The 14,732-nt window shown below is 39.3% G+C and overlaps 1 protein-coding gene across 1 annotated transcript in view; it reads left to right on the forward strand.

The window, feature by feature from the left end:
• LOC106976767 (uncharacterized) overlaps window positions 1-14,732 on the forward strand; it is a 90,007-nt gene that overhangs the window by 7,956 nt on the left and 67,319 nt on the right. The window contains exons 2-3 of the mRNA XM_053201384.1: window positions 7,708-7,801; window positions 11,823-11,899. Coding sequence (XP_053057359.1) covers window positions 7,708-7,801; window positions 11,823-11,899 — 171 coding nt within the window. The remainder of the gene's footprint in view (window positions 1-7,707; window positions 7,802-11,822; window positions 11,900-14,732) is intronic.

Below are 14,732 nucleotides of genomic sequence, written 5' to 3' on the forward strand. Positions count from 1 at the left end.
CTATTACATGGATTAGAAGCCACTAGAGGACCACACTTCTCCATACTTGGAAATTAATTTTTTAACTTATTCATTCAAAACAATTTCTCTAACACCTTTCAGTTCAAGGCACTGTGTTGGAGCTGCAGGTGATACCAAGGGTGAATCAAACATAGATGTTATTTGGGGTGCCTGGGTGGCACAGTTGGTTAAATGTCTGACTCTTGATCTTGGCTCAGGTCATGATCTCACAGTTGGTGAGTTTGAGCCCTGCATTGGGCTCTGCACTGATGGTGAAGAGCCTGATTGGGATTCTGTCTTTCCTTCTCTCTGCCCACCCCCCACCTTGTGTGTGTGTGTGTGTGTGTGTGTGTGTGTGCGCGCGCGCGCGCACGCGCTCTCTCAAAATAAATAAATAAACTTAAAAAATTTTTTAAAAACATAAGATGCTATTCACTAAGAACCTACAGGCAGATGGGGCCAAACAGGAAACTACAATTCATAACTTACATAAAGGTTTACTTCTAAAGTTGGTTATGAGTATAGGTAAAAATCATAACTAGAAAAATCACTAAGGAAGGCAACATTTTGGAGACCAACGTGTTGTCTTCAAAACACAGCATAGGCCATTCTCCAACTCTGGGACAGAATGCTGCTTCTGCAGTTGAGTCCCACGTGTGGCTAGCTTGCATTTAGGGATAATGCCTGAAAAACGTATATCTTTAAATACTGAAATCATATTCAGTGCCCAGGACATGGAAGATTCAAGGCTCCCAGCTCAGGCTTACTCAGTCCTGTGTTCTTTGGGTGGAGTAGAGGGAGAGGTAGCATGGGGGAGGGTGTCGCTTGAACTATTTGAATAGGATTTCCTTCTCATCATGCTGTCACTCTCTTCATCTTTTGTTTGTTTATCTAAAAGTTTTTAAGGTCAATGGGTGCCTGATAATTTGAGACCTTTTTCTAGTGAAAGGTGATTAAGATGTAAAGATAGACACAGGCAGGCAGCTCTGTGATGAATGAGAGAAATGTTAGCCAACTTCAAAATAACTGTAAAAATTGCCAAAAAGAGAAGATTTACCGGACTTTAATAATTTTGTTTACTAATGTATCATTGTGTGTCAACTATACTAAAAAACAAAACAAAACAAAACAAAAAACCAGTGTGAATTTATGAGGAGTAAGATAAAATCCAAGAGTAACGTGGTTTTGGAAGATTAAATGAAGTCAAAAAACGTATCTAAAGATTGACAAAATGTACAGAAAGAGCTAGACATTAATGTATAAATGAAAGATTAGTGCATCTCTCTCCAAGGGCTCTGAAGTGAAAACTAAACATAGCAGAATCATGTTTCACCATAGCCTTGCTTAGACCATTGTGAATACCCTGCACTGAGCCAGACCCACAAAGACCTTCCAGCCAAGCAGGGAATTGCAAAGCTGATTGGCTTTAAGCCTCAGTACTGTTGGGACATGGCAGCCCCTGGCAGGGCTTCTGAACCTGAAAATTCCCTTTGCTATTTTTGCATCCTTTGTACTTTGCACACAGGCAAAACTCCATCCACACAGAACAGTCCTTTCAGGAACATTTGGCAAAGCCAAATCGGTCTTTCTTGATGCTGGCTCCGTAGGTGGAAACCGTCTCCATGGACTCATGTACCCGTGTGATTCCACCTGAGACTGACAGCATTCAAGAAGAAACAAATTCTGACTTTAAGAAGATGGAAACGGCTTATTTTCCTATACATACCTTATTGGCTTCAGTTGTTTTATGTTAACTTTTGGTGACTCAGACACTGGCCACCCCTAACACTTCAGCACCCAGGATAAGAGACTAACATACTGCTAAATATGTTCTTTCTTTCTACTGTCTGCTATGTACCTTTGTCATGAGAAATAAAAAATAATGTGGGTAAAGCCATGTTTTTTACATGATAGAAAGTTGGCAAATGTTAAAGATGACTAAATTTAATTATTGTGCATGCCTTGGTATTATGGTATGGGCTAATGATGTTTGGATGAGTAATAAAATACATACATGTTTTATCAATTGTTGTTTTATCAATTTATTCTGTCAGATATCCTTTTCTCTTTATTTTAGCAAAATCACTACTTATATTGTTATACCTAATACTGTTCATGATTTAAATGCTATTTATAGAAATGAGCTAAAGGATTAAAAGCAAAATATATTTGTACTCAAAAGTGTACAATTGATTATATTTTGTCAAAAATCTAAATTAAATTAAAAAATAAAAACATTAAATTCATTTATGTCTTAAAAGTTACACTTAAATTCAAGATTTATTAAAAGTAAGTTAAAAATACAATTTGTAAATTGTAATTTACAAATATAACAATTCTTAAATAAAAGTGGCATTTAAAATTTACTTTTAAATTCTGAGCATTTTTATAAACATAAAACTACTCATGATTCCAATGTTGAAAATTCACATGGAGGCTAAAATATAGAGTTTTTATTTTTCTTTACACATATTATGTTTAGACCTACATAAAGATAAATTTAAGAGTAACATGAATTGCTTAACATTGTAAAACATTCTTCAACCTCTGTCTGCAACTATTGAAAATATAGCACTAATTGTATCTTCCAAATCACAGATTGGTACTTGAAGAGAAGTAACTCTTCATTCAATCTACCACATTTATTCTATCTGAGAGGAAGGTTTGATAAGAGAATTAATTTGTCCTTTTTTTTTTTTTTTTTTTTGCCTAAGTGATTTTGCTGCTCAAATTCTATTTTGCTCTTAAGCAATGTCCATTTGTGCCTTAGTGATGTCACAATCTATAAACCTTCAACATTCGACACTATTGCCTTTTGTTTTGAGGACATAGGACAAAAGATATGGGGAAGCCTAAATCGTATTAGTCATGAGACAGTAAGTTCAGGGTCTGGGTGGTACTATGCCAGTACCTACCGAGTGTCAAATCCTGAGTTGTGACAGAGGTGCTCATGTGTTTCTAATACAGTGTGTGTGGTGGGGGTATTGGTGTGGGTGTACGTGTGCAGGTGATTGTGTGTATGTAAGGAAGAGTTCTTGGTTCAGAGATAACATAGCCAGTGAGTACCCTGAGAGCAGGGATTCTGTTTCATTCATATTTGTACCCACAATACTCAGCTCTGTGCCTGATGTTTCGCACATGCTCAATGGGCATTTGGTGAGTTAGTAGATAAAGCACTGCCTGATAAAAGAAAGCTTCAGGAAGTGTAGCCTTCTCCTTTGATTCTAAAGTCATGTGCTATTCACATTTTAGTCCATCTCAGGAATGGAGATTCAGACCAGGGCAGACCCAAAGACTCTAATCCTAGAGTTCAACTACTACAGAACATCTGACCTAGGGACCGCCTATCACGATCCTAGATATAAATCTGAAACCGTCCTACAGGGTCTCCTTCTATCTCATTAGCTGCATGTTATGTAGAGTTCCATCATTTCTTCTCTTTCTCATTTCTTGTATGAAGACAGCATTTTGGTCTGTGTTTGTGTGTCTGGGGAGGAAAAAAAATAGAGCAGCTGGTGGAGGTTGTCTCCCTCTTTCTGAATCCAGTTCAACTTCAAGGCCCCTCCTCAAACCTCCCTCATGAGCATTGGAAGAAGTGGAACCTCAACAAACTGAATCTAGATTGTGGACTGGTGAACCAAACACTGGGCAGGAAGGAAGGAGACTTGGGGTTTATTCTTTCTCTCTTATTCACTGGCTTGGACCTAACTTCTTGGGAATCTCAGATTCCTCATCTATGAAATGAAGGGATTTGTACTAGATATGCAAGATCACACTTGTTCAAAAATTGTGTGATTTTTTTAATAACATATTTGGGCAAAATATTTTTTAAGCTATCATGATGAACTATGGCAAGGACCTTTTAGGACTGTGAGGTGGGCAGACAGCAGGTTGAATAGATGCTTCCAGTGTTTGTATAGCTTGTGGACTATGATTAAATGGTATTTGTTCAGTGACTCATTAAGAACAAAGAAAATCTACTTGAAAATCATTTATTCACTGCCGTCCATGTAAGGTGTTGAAGCTTCAGAGATGAAGAAGCCAGAGTTCCCGTTCTCAAGAAGTATGCAAACAGGGGCACCTGGGTGGCTCAGTCGGTTAAGCGTCCGACTTCAGCTCAGGTCATGATCTTACAGTTTGTGAGTTTGAGCCCTGCATCAGGCTCTGTGCTGACAGCTTAGAGCCTGGAGCCTGCCTCAAATTCTGTGTCTCCCTCTCTCTCTGTTCCTCCCTCTCTCTCTGTTCCTCCCCCGCTCATGCTGTCTCTCTCTCTCCTTCAAAAATAAATAAAAACATAAAAAAAAATTTAAAAAAAGTATGCAAACAAATAATTTTAGTAGAATGTGATTATTGGCATTACTGAGAGTTTTTCAAAGTATAGGAAGGAGGCACAAAGAACAAAGGGGTTCCTGCTACAGAAGAGGGGTGAGGGTGTCAGAGAAGGCCCCCAGGTGGGGAGATCCTGGAGGGGAGTACCAGGTGATTTTCATCTCTAAGCTCCCCAGTAGTACAGGAGCTATTTGAGCAGTAGCTTTTGATCAGTCTACTCTTTTTAGCAAACTGCTATGGTATCAATGATTGGAATTACTATAGAGGATGAGCCAGTGACTGACAGACTTTGCTGTGGGCATTTGATGCATGTACTTTTCTATGGTAATGGATGGTTCAGGTTTCAAAGGGTGCATATTTTCCTGCAGTGGGCCCAAGGGAGGTCATACTGTTGAGCAGAGCCTTAGAGATGGATTTACGGGCACATTGCTCAAGCTCTTAGATTACTTGTCTCATTAGCAGTGGCGGGAATGGCTAGGGGTAGAGGAAGGAAGAGGTCAAAGATGCTTGGTATGCAAATGATTTCATAGTCATAGACTCAGGGCTCTGAGAGGAAGAAATTTCCATCTCTGCTTATGAATCATTTCAGCCAAGAAACTTAGTACTGAGTCTGCATATAGCAAATTCTCAAAAAATATTGTCTGCATCAATAGTCACTAAATGCCTACTATGTAACAAGAACTGCTGTAGGCACTTAATAAATATTTGTGAAATAAATTAATTTCACTTAACTAATAAAATGCAAAGGACAACCAAACAACCTATGTGAGCATTTGGTTGCCTCGAAATAGAAATGAAATATTGATTAACCTCTAACCACACATTATATAAATGCATCCCTCCCTGAATATGTAGCTTGCCCATGCCATCCAAGGGAACAATAACTTTTGCCTCTGTAAAATGTTTACTTGTTTGTTAAGTAAAATAGGAAATGAGATTTGTTTGACTTTGTATCTCTACTGGGTACTCTGCTAGTGGTCTTTCTTTAATGGTTTTTCTCTTATATCAGACAAAAATATTTGGGGTCACGTATGCAATACTATGGTACTAGAGACCAACAATTAATATTCTAAATAAATCAAAGGTAAACAGACTCTCCTCTCAATATTTATGCTGGTATTCAGGTGGGGGGACTATAAACTAGGTAGACGTTTGAATCATTTCAGAACTCTAAGGGAGCAAAAACAAACGTGAACATCTTTGTATTATTCTTGGAAGGTTGAGAAAAGAAAAGACATTGTTCATTTCTTAATCTTTTATTATAAGGTTGTACTGTTGTTAGTAAACGACATTTGCAAACTATAGTTTTTATTATGAATACTCAGTTTTTTTTTTTTGTTACAGGAGAATAAAACATTCATCAGGCTTAGTCTTTAGCCATCTGATGAATGATAGGCATTTAGAGATCATGTCCAGTAAAGATAGAAAAGCTCCTTTTTTGTATGTCAGAGAACATTGTCTCCTTCGACATCACCCAGACCAAAATATCACAATTATGTGTCCAAGGTCTCCAGATCAACCCAAAGTCTAACTTTTGGACCAGCCCTTTTCCTTTCAAAGCATTCATAGAAAAATTGGATAGGACCCAGTAGAACAACATTCTCTATTTGAAAATGGCCAAAGCAATTCTTAGAAATAAATTGGTAAAAGATAGTAATTACCTAGAAAATGAGAAATGGAGAGAATGAGACCTATCTATCTCCTTGCAGTCTCAACCAGCCTGTGCTTATCTAGGGAAGGAAAAAGGTTGCGTTGGAGCAGAGTTTTAAGCAGCTAGGCTCATCTTCTGCTCAGATTACTAATGATACTAATTCAGTATATTGAGCTCAAGACCTATATCTGGACCAGATTTCCCTGCTGAAGGCTCAGGCCTTCCTTTGAACTTTGTTTTATCCTTTATCACCTTTCTCAATTTGAATCTCACCCATCCTCTTTGAGTTCTGAGTCCATTGCCTTTTCCAAGTGACCTTTCCTCACTCATTGGGTAGCAAAAAGGGCTCTCAATGTTTCTGGGTGTTTCTGGGCATGAGACACTTTGCTGGCTGAGAGATGAGCCCACAAGTTACAAACATGGTAGGAAAAGGTAGAGAGAAGGAAATTGCAATAAAGAAAACAGTGTTTACTATCAGATTCTTAAATATTTGGAGAACATTTAGAAGAATAAATGAGCTTCTAAAATTGTACAATTTAAATTAATTGTGATGGAAGTGCTAAAATAAAAGTCAAGAGTCGCTTGTTCACGTGGGATTCAACTACAGGTTAAATAACAGGTATTTAATTTCTTAAAAAAACTTATTTGTGGTGAGTCAAAACTAATATAAGCTATTTTTTATCTCCCAAAACTGTGGTGTGAGTAAAGCTTGGTATTGTCCTCTTATGGCCTGCCTTTAATATTTATTTATAAATAAATATAAATATATGTATATATACACACATATATGTGTGTATATATATACACACATATGTATGTATGTGTGTATATATAAGTCATATATATGTGTATATATATGTCATATATATGTATGTATATATAGATGTATATGTGTATATATATATCCCTAAGGGGTAAATAAAAATCTGTTCCTAGTATCCTGTTCCCTGAATATAAACTGTTATGGTATTTCTTGCTTGTAAGGACCCTGTGAGTTGCTCAAAGAGTAGACAGTACCTCGTTGTGGATGAAGAAAGGGACTGTCAAATACAACTTGAGTTGAAAGTGGGGGGATGCTTGGAAGATGCCTTAAAGCAGTGTATCAACCGGGGCGCCTGGGTGGCTCAGTCAGTTGAGCGTCCGGCTTCGGCTCAGGTCATGATCTCGCGGTCTGTGAGTTCGAGCCCCACGTCGGGCTCTGTGCTGACAGCTCAGAGCCCGGAGCCTGCTTCGGATTCTGTGTCCTCCTCTCTCTCCACCCCAGCCCTGCTTGTGTTCTGTCTCTCTCTGTCTTTCAAAAATGAATAAACATTAAAAAAAAAAAAAGAATAAAGCAGTGTATCAACCTTAAGTGAGCCTCAGAACCATATGGAGGACTCCTTAAAATACCCATCACTAGCCCTTATGCCCAAAGTATCTGGTTCAGTGGGTCTAAGATGAGACCCAGGCGTTTGCATTTCTAACAAGTTTCCAGGAGAGACTGAGATGCTGGTCTAGAAAACCAATGGGAAGCATTGGTCTCAAGTCTAGAGGGATATGAAAAGGAAAAATGGAGGAGTGGGATTGTCAGTACAACACAATGAGAAAGGTTGATTCATTTTGCATGCTAGCATTTTACTATAAATACATTTCCCCCATTTTTCTACTTTTTAGTGTTTTGTTTTAAGATACAGTTTGTTTCTTTTGAGCATCAGGAACATTGTGCCTCCTTGACCTTCCTCTTCTAGGAAAAGTTGAGTCCATTTGCCTTCAGGCTGCCTGTACTTGTAAGTCCACAATATGCCATCAGTGGGGGTCACCAATAACTTGGACACTGCAGAGGTAAGGACACTCATGCCCAACTAGGGCTCAGAAAGAACAGACCATTTTTGAAGTCCCCATGTCTTTAAAAAACATGTACTTTGTTTAAACAGTTTTGTCTAATTGTGGACCTCTCCTTTGGAGTTCATAATGAGTTTGTGGGGTAAACTACATGGAGATAATTTGTAGGTGTTTGGTAATATAGGAAAGAAAAAAGAGCTTTCAGTGTGAGAAAACTTAGGGTAAATGATGAATCTATGGTCTGCTTGAGAGATGATGTAGAAGCATTGTGGCTAGAGGCATTTGGTTTGTGGGGTGATAATGTCTGTAACATCAGAGAGAGATGGGTCTTGGGCAGCAGAAAAAAGCTATCTGAAGAAAAAATATCAAATCTGAAATTGAGTGTCTTCTGCTTTGAGTGTGTAGAGAGATCAAGCAGTTCTTATTGTCATAGCTGGCATGTCGGGACTAATGTTGAGTTCACCAACTCGGTGATGTGGTCTGCTGTGAATTCTTTTGGATACCCGAAACTCTATGCCAACTGGATAAGCGTCTCTTTCCAAGAGGAATTGTGTAGTTTTAGTGGTGAGCCTCTCAGGCACCTGAAATGCTTAAATTTCTCAGGCTGTGTTCAGAAGCTTGAAGATCATGTGTACTAGACCATGACAAATTCCCCAGCCCCTTACAGATGGTTGGAACCATCTGGGTCTCAGGTCACAGTCCCTGTGCCTGAAGTAGCACTATCATCTCCTCTGCCTTATATGACCATGGTGCTGGCCTGAGCAACTGGTACATTAAAAAGAAGAGTTGTTGTTCCTAGAGGGTTTATGACTAGAAGAGTCACTGTGGTCTAGACTGGGAAGGAACTTTGCTCAGTCTAGTGACGCCCATTCTATCCATCAGAGTCACCTGAGTGAACAAGTGCATTCTGGAATATAAATGCACATTGGGATATTTGGGGCTAGTAGTTAGTCATCTTGATACTATTTGCCTTCATCAGATCAATATTTGGCTTAGGTAATTAAGATACTGGAGTTTCAAATTGGATTGGGAAAAGAAAGGAAAAAGAAGAGAAAAAGGCATAGGCTTTTGAAATCAGTCACATTGTTAGGTCTCCAATTACAAAATCAAAACAAAACAGAACAATTAATATACTTGCTTCCCACTGATAGATGTCACTTCCTTTCATTCTTTGGGAGGGATATTTAAATCTGGTTCAAGTTATATTGAAAAAAAAATAAATTTGGTTCAAGTTTAGACAATAATCTTCAAATAGATCATGATTTATTTTCCAATGTATCTTTATAAAGTACAAAATTTACATTTTATCCCTAATTTCAACGTGTTTAAGTTTGCAAAATTGGAGGCGTAACAAAACAAATCTTGAAATTCCACTTACTTTGGATTTCCCAGAAAGTGAAATCGAGATGCTTATTCAAAACAGCAGAAATAGATCCAACGTCCTTAAAACACAGAAGGCTATTTTTAGAATGTACCAGTTCATAGATACAGACAAAATCTCAATAATATGTTCCTAGGGAAAACACAGAAGATAAAATGTTTCTCTTAGTTGGTATTTATACTTTGGTATTTATCATCTGTCTATCTATTGATCAATCCAGCGATCTACCAATCGATGTATTTGGGTCCACAACTGGGAGGGAAGCATCTTCTCGCTGCACAACTGACTGGTAGGAGTGGCAAGAGGATAGGGCACTGAGCCCATCCTGATGTGCATTGTCTCCTTTCCTACAATGTGCAGTGATCTGCCTGGATGGTATGCATGGGGAGGCCGCAGTTATACAATTTTGTCCCTAATTGGACCAACAGATTAGTTTAAAAAAATTCTGGCTAAGACCTAACCCCATTTTCCACCCAGCCTTATCAGTTTATGAGTTTATACTGTGTTATGACTCTTTGACTTTTGGGTCTTCTTTCTTTTAATGAGTTCCAAATTCACAGCAGACTTAAGGAGGTGAGCAGTCATCACCCTAAAACTCCAAGAGACAGTGCTGCTGAGATTCCTTGAAGAAAGTCATTTTAAGAATTACTCTTTATAGGGTTCCTGAGTGGCTCAGTAGGATCCAGCTCCTGATTTTGGTTCAGGTCACCATCTCATGGTTTGTGGGATCGAGCCCCACATCGGTCTCCACATCAGCACAGAGCCTGCTTGGGATTCTCTCTCTTCCTCTCTCTCTACCCCTCCCCCGCCCATAAGTAAACATTAAAAAAAGAATTTCTTTTTATAATAGAGCTTTATTTTTCTTCTACTCCTTAGTGTGTTCATGAGTAGAGAAGAAGGGGTGTAAGAACCTCACTATTTACTTGACTCCTATTCTATCCCATCCTCATCTATGCCCTACTATAGCTACCCACATCACACTGCTTTTCCACCTCTATCCTCCCTTCCCTGTCTCTGTACCACCAGGTACTATGTTTTCTTTTTCACCATCTTTTGACCTTTTCTAAATTCTTTCTTTCTGTCTTAACCCATACAAATTTTCTGGCTCACTTACTTTGAGCTAAGAGTGTCATTATTTACCCCCTTCAAGTGGGATTTATCGCATACTGCTTTGCAAGTTCACCTACAACTGTGTATTGCAGTTGTAGTTTGGATTGTCTTTGTGTTGTGACATTCTGTTGTTATATAACAAGGCCCGAAAACTCTTTGGAGGCAGGCACTTGGATTTACACTCACTAGTATGTCTCAATGCTTTGGAAATATTAGGTACTTCATGAATATTAGTTGGTTGATTTACCTACTGGACAGTCTTTGCAGTGCTGTCTTAGGGTAAATGTTAGAAAAATGGGGTCTCTGACAGGTGATTGATTCATTTTAGCCAATGGTTTCAAAATATGCAAACTTGGGGTGCCTGAGTGGCTCAGTCAGTTAAGCATTTGACTTTGGCTCAGGTCATGATCTCATGAGTTCGAGCCCTGCGTCGGGCTCTGTGCTGACAGCTCAGAGCCTGGAGCCTGCTTCACATTCTGTGTCTTCCTCTCTCTCTTCCCTTCCCCACTTGCATTCTCTCTCTTTCTCAAAAATAAACGTTAAAAAATAAATAAAATATGCAAACTCTTATTAGTTTTACCTTCAATAAGTTGCCATTGGAGGCTGAAAGAAAGAATAGTTGTTTCTATTTTGACTTAATGCAAATAATAGTAATATTCTTGAGTCCACAATACAAGAGTCATCAAGCTAAGCATTTCTAGATATTAATCTCATTTAATCATTACTTAATTGTGATGCTGCTGTCATTATCCTTGACTCGCTAAAGAATCTGGGGTTCCAACATATTGCCAGGTTGTAGGTATCAGAGCTGGGATTTGAACTTGAGTTCAAAGCCCCAACTTCTAGCCATGCTGCCGGAAAGCTTTTCTATGTCTACTCTCAAGAGGCTGCTGAGGCATTCAGCAGGTGTTTTGTGCTCTTCAGCTGTGGTGTTAACCAGAGGAAATGTGTAGGATGCTAGTCTGGTGGTTGAGAATATTGTTCTGAGATCAGCTGGGCCAGGGCTTGATTCTCCTCCTCATTACATAAAAGCTGGGCAATCAGGAATGGGTTCCTTAACCTTTCCAATTCTCAATTCCATCATCTAAAATATCAAGATAGTAATTCTCTCAAATGAGATAATGCTAACAAAACACTTAGCACTGAGCCTTAAGTGCTCAAGAAATGTGAGCCGTTATTATTACAATTATAATCCTGCTGCAAACTACTAACGATTACATTAGTAAAGGAGGTGAGGAAATCAGCCACTGGAGTCCTGTGTAAAAGAGATACTTGGAAGGACTGACAGAACCGCAGTCTCCCCGGGGGCTTAGAAATCTATAGCATACCAATGTTTTCTGAAAACTTTATTCTTTTCTTTAGACATAAGAGGAATTGCATGGCACCTGCCAGTTAACTCAGTGAGGCTGCCGGTGGATCAATAAAGTCATACATATATGGACAAGAAAAGATATGGGGAAATAAAATACAAGCAAGTGTACATGTGACACACACAGCGTCCCCACGTGCTACTTCACTCCCTCTGTCTAGGGTTTTAGCTGAGCCTTGTTCACTGCATGTGGAGAGCTCTGAGGCATCTGTGTGGAATGCTGTCCACAGGGAAGAAGGTAAGTCAGGAGTAACAAGTCTCATTACATGGCACCAGAAAATTTGGAGCGCTTTTTTCTCTTTTATCCTTTCTGTGTTTCTTTAGGTTCTGTGCTTTGTTTGCTAAATGAACTTAGGTCTGTGATGGCTTTATATTTGAATGACTGCAGTACCAGAAAAAACATCATCTAGAGAGTGAGCAGATCTGGCTTGGGATCCCTACTCTCCCACTCACTAACCTAGTGACCTTGGGGACATCCCTGACTGGGCTGAGCCCCTGTCGTCCCTAAAGTGGGGAGCACAGTGATGTCACTTCCCTTTAACGCCCAGGATTGTCATCATGGTCAAGGAAGGCACAGGTGTGAAGTCCTGAGCTGCCCCAACATTTTACTGAAAGAGCTGTCATACAACTGCTTTGCACCTTTGTCGCTCACGGAATTCTCTTTTCTTTGGATACTAATGAACTTATAGGATATGTTCTCTTGTTCCCTGTGCTGTTTCCTCCTAACCTTCCCCATCCTAAGTCTGTAAAAAAGAATAGGAAAGTTTAAGGACTGAAAACACTCACCAGCATATTTGTGCTGTTGGCCTTCACCTGCCAAGGCTGAGCGAGCATCTTGGTCCAGCCACGACCCACCTGCCCTCCTCTACCCACCATCCTCCTGGAGCTCCTGTTGCAGCTGGTTGGTATGGGGACACAACTGTGAACATTTTGGTTTTCTTCCATGTCTCCCATTCCCAGCCTTGGTGTCTCCTCTGAGTAGTTAGTTCACCCAAGTCCTGCCATCAAGCAGGAGATAACGTGTCACAGGTGAGGTAGCAAGGCCTGGAAAAGGAAGTTACTAAGCTGAGGCTAACTGAAGGAGCCAGAAGCAGACCTTTGCATTACACCATACTGTGTTTCCCTCCAACCCAGGGGACAAGGGAAGGGCAGAAAAGCCAAGCCTGAGGAGGGGGAGAGTTAGAGGAGTAGACATAAAATGAAAAGTTGAAGGGGCTACTTAATTAATTTTTCCAGTAGTGAAAGCATTTATGCAAATATATATATTCTTTTTTTTTTAATTCTTTTTTAAATTATTTATTTATTTTTGGGAGACAGAGAGACAGAGTGCAAGCAGGGGAGGGGCAGAGAGAGAGAGGGAGACACAGAATCTGAAGCAGGCTCCAGGCTCTGAGTTGTCAGCACAGAGCCTGACATGGGGCTCTAACCCACGAAGCGTGAGATCATGACCCCAGCCGAAGTTGGACACTTAACCAACTGAGCCACCCAGGTGCCCCAGCAAATAGATACATTCTAATGTGTGCATGATAGAGTATACAAACAGCTATGCAAGTTCCCCAGCTGCTCAAGACAAAAATTCTTTTTAAATTCTTTTTAAAAGTTATTTACTTTTGAGAGACAGACAGACAGATAACGAGTGGGGGAGGGGCAGAAGAAGGGGCTGGGGGACAGAGGATCTGAGGCAGGCTCTGCACTGACAGCACAAAGTTGCTGCAGGGCTTAAACTCATGAACCCGTGAGATCACGACCTGAGCTGAAATCAGACACTCAACTGACTGAGCCACCAAGTCTCCCCAAGACAAAAATTCTTAAAGACCAACCTAGAGCTGGGAAGATCTGAGAAAAATTCTTATTAGATATCCCTCCCTGGTCCAGCTCCAACCTTTGCTCTAAATTTTTTTTTTTTTTGAAATTTAAAAAAATTGCAGAAGAACAAAGATAAAGCTATAATAATGGTTAATTCCATGACTTAAAATGAGCCATTATTAACACCGTGGCATGTCTGCTTCTAGTCTTTTTTAAAATGAAAGTACTGGGGCACCTGGGTGGTTCATTCGGTTAAGCATCCAACCCTTGGTCTAGGCTCAAGTTGCAATCTCACAGTTAGTGGGATCAAGCCCTGCTTTGGGCTCTGCACTGACAGTGTGGAGCTGCCTGAAATTCTTTCTCTCCCTCTCTGTGCTCCTCCTCTACTCATGCACATGCTCTCTCTCTCTCTCTCTCTCTCTCTCTCTCTCTCAAGATAAATAAATAAGCTTAAAAAAAAGTTAAAAACAATGAAGGTAATTTATCATTATGTTCATAAAATTATAAATGCTTTTTGGAAGTAAAATGTATTAAGTTTAATGTTACTTGAAATTATAGAAGTAAGATTAAAGGGACTATTGAATTTCAAATACATATTTCTTCATCTTGAGGAATATTGTTCCATGAAAGGACTTTTTTAATTAAAAAATATGTCAATGTTTATTTTTTGAGAGAGAGAGAGAGACAGAACATGGGCGGGGGAGGGGCAGAGGGAGCCGAAGACACAGAATCCGAAGCAGGCTGCAGGCTCCAAGCTGTCAACACAGAGCCTGATGCAGGGCTCAAACCCATGAAAAATGAGATCATGATCTGAGCTGGAGTTGGACGCTTAACCCACTGAGCCACCCAGGTACCCTAAAAGAACTTTTTAAAGTTAAGAAAACATGAAAAATATTAATGTTGGAATCAAGATTTTAAAAGTTCTAGATTTTCATTTTCAACATTGTAAATTTACTCCCTGCTATGAAAGAATAGGGCCCTAGTACTACCACACATCTTCATACCTCTGTCTCCTTTGCCTCCATTTTTTTGTGTTTTATTATTATTTGTAAATTTGGGTTTATAACATTGTATTTTATCCTGTAACTTCAATTTACATTATGTTAAGAGTTAATATTTAATGGAATGTCCACCATTAGTCTTTTTAAAAAATCATACCTTCTCCATTTCTAAGTTTTTAATTTTAATTGAAAATGAATTGGCAGGTGTTCATTGTCTAGTTTTTTGTTTTTTGTTTTTTGTTTTTTTCAGAGAGCTCATGGGTA

Source organism: Acinonyx jubatus, chromosome A3 (genome assembly GCF_027475565.1).
Source record: "Acinonyx jubatus isolate Ajub_Pintada_27869175 chromosome A3, VMU_Ajub_asm_v1.0, whole genome shotgun sequence".
Lineage (NCBI taxonomy): Eukaryota > Metazoa > Chordata > Mammalia > Carnivora > Felidae > Acinonyx > Acinonyx jubatus.